The sequence below is a fragment of the Medicago sativa genome, chromosome 4 (assembly GCF_051527215.1).
Source record: "Medicago sativa cultivar Bolivia chromosome 4, Bolivia_mono, whole genome shotgun sequence".
NCBI lineage: Eukaryota > Viridiplantae > Streptophyta > Magnoliopsida > Fabales > Fabaceae > Medicago > Medicago sativa.
The window spans coordinates 81654205-81665493 of record NC_140752.1 but is presented as its reverse complement, the minus strand read 5'-3'; the positions used below and the strand labels follow the sequence as shown (position 1 = coordinate 81665493).

At 33.7% G+C, this 11289-nt stretch overlaps 1 protein-coding gene across 2 annotated transcripts; it reads left to right on the top strand.

The window, feature by feature from the left end:
* The first annotated feature begins 527 nt into the window (after positions 1-527).
* Positions 528-9929, top strand: LOC146932612 (dynamin-related protein 3A-like). Of its 2 annotated transcripts, none has more exons than XM_085704325.1 (20): positions 528-1030; positions 1128-1410; positions 1507-1535; positions 1640-1741; positions 1980-2048; positions 2131-2190; positions 2408-2521; positions 2661-2709; positions 2873-2982; positions 3749-3841; positions 3966-4058; positions 4148-4285; positions 5930-6025; positions 6147-6242; positions 6383-6425; positions 6598-6743; positions 6850-6996; positions 7563-7615; positions 7711-7810; positions 9288-9929. In XM_085704325.1, exons 1-20 carry the CDS (start codon positions 698-700, stop codon positions 9423-9425), a joined length of 2292 nt encoding a protein of 763 aa, XP_085560451.1. In that variant the 5' UTR covers positions 528-697; the 3' UTR covers positions 9426-9929. The 2 variants fall into 2 exon arrangements, with proteins under 2 accessions (XP_085560451.1, XP_085560449.1); XM_085704323.1 differs by having other exon boundaries at positions 5930-6031.
* The last annotated feature ends 1360 nt before the right edge of the window (positions 9930-11289 follow it).

The window sequence follows — 11289 nt, the reverse complement described above, 5'->3', positions numbered from 1 at the left end:
GTATTTGATAATTTTAATTTTGTGTAAGATGATCCAATAGATATTTTACAAGAAATATAGATGAATTGGAAATCATTTTTGTTAAAATTGACTTGAATCCAACCTATTAATCATTGTTATATTGATGAATGAATAAGATGTTTAACTTTGGCTAAATTAGATGAATGTGGAATATTGAATTGTTTTGTCATTTTTAAAGTGTAAAATTTTCTTTGATTTTGATGATTTGATCAATATTGTAAGGACGTGAGTTCAACTCTTGTTATCAACGTAAAAATTTTAAAATTTCATATTTGTTGTTTTGATGAGTTCGAGACTCAACTCACATAGTAAACTTGATTTTTTTTTTTTTTTTACAGAAGTCCCTACGTTTTTATTATTGATTATTGATATTTTAAGGCATAATTATTGAATTATTAATATTATTATTGATCGATTATTGAAAATTCCAAACTGGCCAAACTCACTAAACTTTTCATTTCATTACATTACATGATTTAAAAAACCTGTTTCACTTTCTTGATACGAAAGAAGCTGTGGAAGTAGTTGAAAAGCGCGCACAACAGAATCCTAAAATACAAGAATCACCACACACATTGAGTTGAACTGAAAATTGAAATATTCCTAAAAAAATCACTTGTTACCATTTCACTCCAATCCAATCAAATCAAATCGCCGCTAAAACCCTAACCAAACTATGGCGGCGGTGTCCAACGACGGCGCCCCGCTAGGATCCACCGTAATCTCACTAGTCAACAAACTTCAAGACATCTTCAGCCGTGTCGGAAGCCAATCCACCATCGACCTTCCTCAGGTTGCCGTCGTCGGCAGCCAGAGTAGCGGCAAGTCTAGCGTCCTTGAAGCTCTCGTCGGCCGTGACTTCCTCCCCCGTGGTAATGATATCTGCACACGAAGACCCCTCGTTCTTCAACTCGTTCACATTCCACCTTCTAAACCCGAATCAGCTGAGTTTCTTCATTTACCTGGCCGCACTTTCCATGATTTCTCCCAAATCCGCGCTGAAATTCAGGTTCCTTCATTTCACCGATTTCAATTTCAATTACACTAGTTGAATTGAATTCATTTGAATTGAATTTGATGTTGATGATTATGTGATGTTTTTGTAGGCTGAGACTGATAGGGAAGCTGGAGGGAACAAAGGTGTTTCTGATAAGCAAATTCGTTTGAAGATTTTTTCGCCGAATGTTCTTGACATTACGCTTGTGGATCTCCCTGGTATTACCAAGGTTCCCGTTGGTGATCAACCTTCAGATATCGAATCGAGAATTAGAACTATGATTATGTCATATATCAAAGTTCCTACTTGTCTTATTCTTGCTGTTACACCGGCTAATTCAGATTTGGCGAATTCCGATGCTCTTCAAATGGCCGGAAATGCTGATCCCGATGGTGCTTACCCTTTTATATGCCTCAAACAATTTTAATATTTTTCAAATCTTGTTGATTGGTTTTTTAATGCTTTTATTTTTTTGCACTTTGTTGCAGGTCATAGAACTATAGGTGTCATAACCAAGGTATAGTATATTTATCTGATATGAAAATGTTATTGCGAATAATTTTACGCGGTTTACTTATTCAAACGACTTTAAGAATGGTATTGCTTGGACTTGGATTGTAGTTGGATATCATGGACAGAGGAACCGATGCTCGGAATCTGTTACTGGGAAAAGTTATTCCCCTCCGACTTGGTTATGTCGGTGTTGTAAATCGTAGCCAGGAGGTAATGTGTTCTATACTTATATTTCATCCTGCTGTAATAAATTGCACAGTTTCTGACTTGCTACATTTAGCCTTTGCATATGCTTCTATCTGTTAAGAATGGGCTGTTGTTAAATATTGGGTGCTTGCACATAAGGGAAATATGATCAAACAAATATGCCATTGTGTAAATTGCTTGATTAGTTTCTAGGTCAACATGTAATACTGAAATTCATTTGTCTGTTTTCATATTAAATCAGGATATTATGACAAACCGGAGTATAAAGGATGCTCTGGTTGCTGAAGAGAAGTTCTTCCGCAGTCATCCTGTAAGGAAGTGCCATTGCTTAGTAGTTAGTAATATTCATTACATGTCATTTCTTTATACTAATTCCTTTTGTGCTATTCTAGATATATAGTGGTCTAGCTGATAGTTGTGGCGTTCCTCAATTGGCAAAGAAGTTGAACAAGGTAGGCTTTTGCAATGTTGAAAACGCAAATTAGTTTTTGTTATTCATTTTAATTTCTTAAGTGCTGCCCTTAATTACACCTTCTGCTTACTTATACAATTAAAAAAACTGAATTCCTAGAAATTACCCAAAAGATCAAACCATTTTAAATTCTTAGAAGATTCCAATTTATGTACTTGGAGATTTCATATGCATATTTGCCTGTTCATCTCTTGCAGATTCTTGCACAACACATCAAGGCTGTGCTACCAGGGCTGAAGGCACGAATAAGTGCTTCACTTGTCAATCTTGCAAAGGAACATGCAAGCTATGGAGAAATCACGGAGTCCAAGGCATGTGTTATTATTTTGATGTGTCTTTGTGACATTTGTAAATAATACTGTATGGTGATTCTCCTTGTAATATAAAGCAACACATTTTCTGCTTTGGCTGGCCTTATATTTTATCCATATGATTCTTCATGTCTTGCAGGCTGGACAGGGTGCACTTATCCTGAATATTCTTTCAAAATACTCTGACGGTACTTAACTATCTCTACCATATAATTTCTTATCTCCTCTTCAGCTTTTACATTTGCAAACTCATTCCATTTCTGATCACAATTGTGACTTGATTTTCCACATATAACTAGTTAACTATCTCCCAAACTCAGTAATACTATTTTTTTTTCTTGTTGAAAAAAGCATTCACCTCCATAGTAGAGGGAAAGAATGAGGCGATGTCTACATCTGAGCTATCAGGTGGAGCACGGATTAATTACATTTTTCAATCCATATTTGTGAGGAGTTTAGAGGTATGAACTTTTTGTCTTTTATATATGATTGTGTTAAAATAATATATCTAGGTAAACTATCATGAGGTGTCATCTTTAGAGACAGAAAATGGATAACTATGCCATTAACCCGTGTAATTTATTAACAAAATAACGAGCCATCTGGCCTAAATCTATTTGTTCTAGTTGGTGTCCATCTCATCAAATTATCATATTTAACGGGTAGATGCCCATTAACCCTTTATCTGCTTATTATTCTTACATCATTCATATACCATTGTCTTCTTATTATTCTTACATCAATCATATACTATTTGAATATTGGTAAAGTCAATGATAATGTCAAGCAGTATTTATCAAATGTTTGATTTTTTAGTCAGTCTTTTTGTTTCAAGTCACACGACCATCTTGATTTTGCAATTGTTGAACTAAATGATTCATTTTCCTTGTTTTTATGGTCCAAGCAAACTACGTTGCATACACGTTGGTATCAAATTGAACGGCTTAAAATGAAAAGGAAAATCACAGTAATTAATTTTATATGAACCTACTTATTTAGGCAACAGTGAAATTATGTTGAACTCTATGATCCAATGACTGTGTTGTTCTATAAGAGAAACTATTAATAAAGATCTAGAGATTAATGAGTTGGATAGAAATTTGGTATTTGATAGAACATTATGGTGTCGTTTGATCCATGTAGCCGACCTGACTTAGTGGGATAAGGCTTGGTTGTTGTTGTAGCTCATGAGTCCTATTATATAATGCAATTTAATGTATCTTATAGGAAGTTGATCCGTGTGAAGACTTGACCGATGATGATATTCGTACCGCCATACAGAATGCAACTGGACCTAGAGCAGCATTGTTTGTTCCAGATGTAGGTCTTATTGCCATCACATATAATTTTAGTTTTTCTTCATTGAACACATTCTTACCCTATTGATTATGTAATTTTTTCCCCAACTGAAGAACATACCTATCTATTATTTCCCTGTAAGTAGGTTCCGTTTGAAGTCCTTGTACGGAGGCAGATATCTCGGCTATTGGATCCAAGTCTTCAATGTGCCAGGTTTATATATGACGAGTTAATGAAGGTAAGGGTTTATGGCATGCCATTTCTTCTACCTCACTTCAGTTTCCGTTCCACACAAATGTGTGCCAGATTAAAGTATCTTCTTTTCAGATCAGCCATCGTTGTATGGTGACTGAACTGCAGCGATTCCCTTTCTTGAGAAAACGCATGGATGAAGTTATTGGGAACTTTTTACGAGAAGGCCTTGAACCCTCAGAGACAATGATCACCCATATCATAGAAATGGAGGTATGCTGAAATTTTACTTCATTGTTATGTAAACGTATATGTGCTTCCACTTCTACTGCAATATTCATGTCAGTATTAGATGCTCAAAATTCATGGCCTCCTGTTGTTATAGTACCGCCGCTTCTTTGGAGCTAATGTTGTTTGCTGCACACCATATGTCTGTTTCTGTTGCTATTTCCTGACCTCAATGTATCATTCCAATCTGGTTTGAAGTCGTGATACCACCGACACCATGAATTTTAAGTTTTCCTTAGGATTTCACCTACGGTTAGCGCTGATCCAATATTGGGTGCATTTGTTTCAGCTTTAAAAAAAAATTGTGTTAAAAGAATCTAGAGAAATTTTTTTAAGATATTTAAAAAAAATCTGAAGCTATTTTAGTTTGTTTACTACCCATAAAAATAACTTTTTTTTGAAAAAAAAAAAAAAGAGTTTTAACTTGTACAGTACAAGTGTTACCTCCTTGTTTTTGAAAAAAAATAGATTTTGAGAAAAGTTAATCCTAATAGCTTTTCATTTGAGAGTCAAAATAATTTTTTATGGTAAAATGATTTTTTTTTAAAATCCTAAGCAAACGCTTAAAAACAACAAAAGTGATTTTTTTTTAGAAAAAAATAGATTTTTTTTTATTTTTTATTTTTTTTTTATAAAAAATCTGAAACAAACGGGGCCATTGTTTCAGTTTGGTTTGAAGATGTTACACCTTCCAGTTGGGGCTTCTGCTACGGGTAGAACTGACCCTAAAACGTTTTTTTTTGTTTTGGTTTGAAGATGTGACATTTAGTTTGAGTTTCAGCTGCTGTTAGCGCTGGCCTAACTATTATTATTTCAGTTTGGATTGTTGAGCAAAAAGTTTATTTGTTGATTGTTCTGGAGTTCATTGGTTTATTCAATATATCTTTTCTAGGTCTAATTGTGTCAGGAGTTATATTTTCTATTTCAGAGGGTATATTTGTAACAAGTTTAAAGCTTGGTAAGCTTTAGCTTGAGGAGGAGTTTTAGAATATTAGAAAATATCTTTTAATGTCTTCTATACTATACTACCTTCCTTCCAAATTAAAAGTCGCTTTGGAAAAAAAAAAATTGTCCCAAATTATAAGTCACTTTACAATACCCATGAAGCATTAATGTTACTTTTCCTATTATGCCCTCAACTATTTATTATTATTTAATTTATCTTTCCAATACAAGTCTCTTTCCTGTACACAATTGATTGCATTTCTTAGTCTGTGTGAAATAGTCAAAATGACTTATAATTTGGGACGGAGGGAGTATTAGACTATCTTGGATTACTTTTGTAGTTAGTTTTTATATTACTTATCATTGTTATGATTCCTAATTTCTCTATTTAATAAAGATTGAGTCTATGTATGAATCCCTATAAATAGAGATTAGTGTTTAGTCTTTTGTATCAAGTTAGTATCAATATTATCAATAATATTTGAACTCTTATAAATTTTCTCCTCTTTTTATCTAAAATCCCACTACCTCAAGAAAGAACAGTGATAATCTTTTTGGAATTCTAGTAGAAAACAGTTATCATACCACAAATAAGATTAACTTATTAAAGTGATGGTCTGTCTATTAAAGTGAAACTTTTATTCCTTATCCTCAATGTCTCAGTTAAACTACTGCATTTTGCAGATGGATTACATAAACACTTCCCACCCAAATTTTATTGGTGGAAGTAAAGCGTTAGAAGCTGCAGTGCAACAGACCAAGTCTTCTACAGTTTCTAAGGTGAAGGTACAAATACATTTTGTGGGCTCTAATCCAATCATACAGTTTTTTAATAGTAGCTGTGAAAAACTAATTTGTTTTCCTATTTTTGGTTTTAAATTCTCTCGCTAATTTCCAATAGGATGCTGTGGAATCTGATAAAGGATCAGCTTCTGAAAGAAGTGGAAAGTCTCGATCTATTCTTGCAAGACATGCCAATGGAGGAATGGCTGATCATGTAATTCTATCATGTTTAGTTGATAATTCTATCATGTTTAGTTGACCAGAAGTTTTGCTTACGTTATTTACTGGCATGATAACGGATACTATGTTATCTTGTTCTTTTTGTTGATTCTAATGATGTGAAAAAAAAAACAGGGTGTGCGTGCTTCATCAGATATCGATAAAGTATTACATTCAGGTAATTTTTTTTTTTCTTTTTAATGTTTGAGTTCAGAGACATATGCTTTTTTGTGCATTTAGTTTTGCACCTTTGTTTTGTTTTTGTTCAATCAACCGTCTTTGTTTCAACAAGCATCTGTCTTATTGTAAGTTATTAAATTTTTGGTTGCTTGGTATTTGTATCCCCTCAGGAACCACTGGTGGATCTAGTTGGGGGATCTCATCTATTTTTGGTGGAGGAGATAACCGTGTGTCTGTGAAGGAGAATACAAATAGTAAACATCATAATGATCCAGTTCAAAGTGTGCTTCCATCCTCTACAATTCATTTGAGAGAGGTGTATATATATTATTTTTTACTTGAAACTATCATCAGGATCAATAATTTGTTCCATGAGTCTGTGTTTCCCCGCATGTGTATTTAACGTGCTTTGGGTTTTGCAGCCCCCTACTATCTTGAGGCCATCAGAGAGAAGTTCAGAGACGCTAGCTGTTGAAATTACAGTAACAAAGTTGCTTTTGAGATCATATTACGAGATTGTCAGAAAAAATGTTGAGGATCTTATTCCTAAGGCGATCATGCACTTCTTGGTATTTCCCCTTCATTTGTTCTTTGGGTTTTTTAATTAAATATTTGACCGGTAAATTCAAAGCAAGTGATACGATGCTTTCAAATCGAATGGTATGTTATGTGGTATACAGAAATCTTATGTTCCCATGTACCAGATCTGTTCTGCAATCTGATTAATAATAATCACTATCCACTAGTTGCTTTTTTGGGTTGTGGTATGTATTTTGTTAGATATTGAAATTACAGAGATTTAGGTAAGAAAAGCATTTGAATGATAGAATATTATATTGATATATCGCGTGTGATATTGTGTTACAAAAGACAGTGGACTAATCCTTATGCTTTATTAAATTATACTAAATTTCTGATGGGCTGATCCTAATTAAATAAGTAAACAAATCAGGAAATATGTAAGGTGGAAACAAAAAAGTCTTGAGAGATCTCTAAAGTATGATAAGATATAATACCTGATGTTATGAGATATTTCCTAAATATTTCAACAGCTTACATTCATTATATTTTACCATATTCCCTATGCTACTTAAGTGTTTGAACATACCTGAATTTCCATGCACTCTACAACTAGGTAAATAACACGAAGAGAGAGCTGCACAACGTCTTCATCGCAAATCTATATAGGTAACATGGTTGTTGCCTGGTGATTCAGATTTACTCTGGAGTTTATTTAATTTGTCTGATTTTGGTTGCTAATTTTTCTGTCACTCCAAAACCAGAGACGATCTGTTTGAAGAGATGTTGCAAGAACCGAATGAGATAGCCGTTAAAAGAAAGCGCTGTCGAGAACTGCTCCGAGCTTATCAACAAGCTTTTAGGGTGAGATTCTTTTAACACTTCAATCTGCATTCTCCTGCTGAAGTTCTGTATTATTTTTAAATGCCAGTTTGGTTCACCTTCATTATTGTATTACTGTCTGTGGTTTTCTGTGGAAAGCTAATGATATATGCTGTTAACATTGATCTGCTCGCTGTTAACCAACACACTTATAGAAAGAAAAGTGTGATATAAAGGTACTGCTAGGTCTTGGAAAGGTTCGGCCTCATTGTGTGGATTTATAATAGGTGAATCCATGACGCGGACCTGTGACCTTTAGATCACATGGTGAACACCAGCTATTACATCAAAGCTCTCCGTTAGGGTGTGATTGGAAGAGTAGAAATAGGAAAGAGAGAAGTGGTGAGAGAGAAGTTGAAGAAGAGATTGATAATTTCTCTTGATTGGTTAGGAGAGATGGGAAGACAGTAAAACACGATGGCCCCCACAAATTTTACATTTCTCTCCACTTATGGATAGAAAGTGGGAAAAAATGGACCGATAGAAGGAAGCGACCATATTGGATTTCAAAAGTTTTTGTAGATTTTTTTTTTTCACAATTTTTCAGGGTGGGACCCCTTCCTGGACCCTGCGTATGCGGGAGCTTTAGTGCACTGGGCTGCCTTTTTTTCTTCTTTCCAGATTTCAGTTTTACTGGGCAGCTGAGGGCTGAGGCTTTGTACACATTGTCTAACCAAACTAATTGCACCACACATCTCATGTGATATAAACCCACGTTTCGTCAATTGAGATCCATCAAATTAATTAAATTAACATTGATAGTAAAATCAATAAATAAAATTAGTTAAATATAATTTAATTAATTAAAAGTAATCGATCAATTCAATTTAAAATAATCAATAAATTATACATTGATTCTAACTCGAGGGTCTTTTTGTCCTTTTCAAAAATAACAACATTTTGCTCTTTATAGTTTCTTTCCAACCAATCAAGGACAGAGAATTCTGTCTTTTTTCTCTTTTACCGAACAATAACATCAAATATGCTTTATTTCTTCTCATCTCTATCTCTCTTCTCACTTTCTTCTCTTAACCAAACATACCCTTAATCTACTTATCTTTACTTAATGGAATTAATATTTTATTTAGAAGGCAATCACAGTTCTCCTTGATTCAAGTTGTTGATCATTGGCATTTGGTTCTCGCATGGTAAACACTCATAATAATGGTAAATTGGTAATTGGTTTGTTTGTATGAGATTGACATCGAAAACTTGATTTTCTGTGAATATTTGGGTTGTCGACCTCAAGGTTTGTGTCATGATGACACCGTTTTCTACATGAGTGCAGGCAGTATACCTGTTACTCTTACACTGAATCAGTTTCTTCTAATGATTTTTAGACCTATATATTGTCCAAGATATATTTATATGATCTTGAAATCCATGAGCTTTTCTGCATAATCACGTTGATTCCAAAATATGGTTGGTCTCTGATGATGATTTTATTTCTTCTTGGTAGGACTTAGACGAACTACCTCTTGAAGCTGAAACGGTTGAGTGGGGACACAGTTCGCCTGAAACAACTGGCTTGCCTAAAATTCGCGGATTGCCAACTTCTTCTATGTATTCTACTAGCAGTTCAGGAGACAATATCTAAGAAGTTTGTGTATCCATTGCAAGCTTATTCAACTCTTCACATTCTGGAATGCTTACATTGCAAGCTTGTGAAGGTTCAAAGGGAAATTGAGGGCTATTACATAATACATGTCAGGTTTTGATCACATGACTGACAAATAAGCGCTGGTGCTGGACTGCAAACTCAGTATTTTGTTTATACTTTTGTTCTTCTGCAATTTTTGGGGGCCTGGAGCTGGACTGCATTCAATTACTAATTTCCTTTTTGTTCTCATATAGCATTGCCATTATTTTTTTAGGCTCCAGAACGGGAGCGGATAATCTTTCACATCCTTCACTACATTCATGTATATTATAATTAGTATTAGCATTTTTTTGGGTATATCAGGTATTGTTCATAGGAACTTTCCAGGTTGTGTCCTATGGGTTTTTATTTTTATTTTTTGTATTATTGATTTTGTTTGCCTCAATGGCAGACTTGCATGTCTCAAATGGCTCGTCAGATTGATTTTTGGACTTCCTCTTATTACATTCTCTAGTTACATTTGCTATGAGAAATTGATACATCATGCACAAGCGTGCCACTATTTTAATACTAGCCTGCGTTTTTCGTTGGGTGAAAACCAAATCGCATATACCTTGACTGCATAAATGTAACTAGTCAAAAAAAAAAAAAAAAAACTCAATCATCATAGTACATTTTAAGGGAATAAGAGAACCGCTAAGCCTACGTTACAGGCAATAGTACCTAGAATTACTACTGGAAAAATATATAAAAGATCGTTAGGCCACGCGGGTTCTCCATAATAATTATGACCCATCCCTTTAGCCAATTTCGCTCTTAATACAGGATCATTCAAGATTTGTTGCACTGAAGTTTCCTACATCCCCCAACATTTACATTGTCATCATGTTGTTTTTGGTCTTTTCATCACTTAAGATGTCTTTACCCCGGATCAAGATCCTTCCAATTTTTACCCTCATTTTTTTTGCATTACCAAAGTTTAAGGAATAGAAATGTAATAAAGTGACATTTGATGTGTGTTTAAAAACTATAGTATTGGAGAGAAAAAAAATGAAGAAGATCCATATGCTTAATCCATATGCTAATGAGGAATGAATCTTCATTTTTTTTTAAAAGAATGAATGAATCTTAATGTTTTGTTTGGTTCTCTAACTTTCATAATGTCTACGAGATGTCATGCTTTTCTGAATTACATGATTTATACCGTAAAAAATTCAAAACAACCAAGAATTTGTTTAGTTATGGAAAAAAGCAAATTACAACGACTCTTTAGTTATAGAAAAAGTTAATTATAATGACTCGAATCAAAATATTACAAAACCTTTCTCAAACCATCTAGGATATCTTCAAATGAAAAGATAAAGACTCCAAAATATGATGTTTTTAGCTATATTCTTAAGTTCATACATTATTTTCAAAAGTGTATTAAAACTACATGTTAGATCTATATGACTGTCTTTGTTTTATTTGATTTTGTCTTCATTTGATCGATTTTTGAGTTGATTCAATTTATAATTGTAAAAAAAATTAGTGATATTCATATTGTAAAGTCAAGAGATAAAGTAGCAAGATTGATATAAAATTATTATTATAAAGTAGCAAGAATGATATTCAGTTATGCTAAACCATAAAAAAATCGATTAAACTGAAACTAATAAGTCTTTGTTTGGGATGGAACCTTAGGACTTTTGACAATAATATTTTCTCTCAAAAAAAAAAAAAGTAGTTATTCACTCTTTTTATTTGATAAAAATAAACGACTCAAATACTTGGCAAATACATATACGACGAGTTCAATTCTAGATTATTCGAGTAAGATCCGGATAAACGAATGGGAACACGACACGTTCCCAAGACCATT

Excerpts from the sequence above, each read along its gene's own strand:
- LOC146932612 (XM_085704323.1), top strand. The coding sequence starts at position 698 with ATGGCGGCGGTGTCCAACGACGGCGCCCCGCTAGGATCCACCGTAATC. Across the intron at positions 2,522-2,660 it reads GAGAAATCACGGAGTCCAAG|GCTGGACAGGGTGCACTTAT; the intron begins GCATGTGTTATT and ends CATGTCTTGCAG. Across the intron at positions 6,744-6,849 it reads CTACAATTCATTTGAGAGAG|CCCCCTACTATCTTGAGGCC; the intron begins GTGTATATATAT and ends TGGGTTTTGCAG.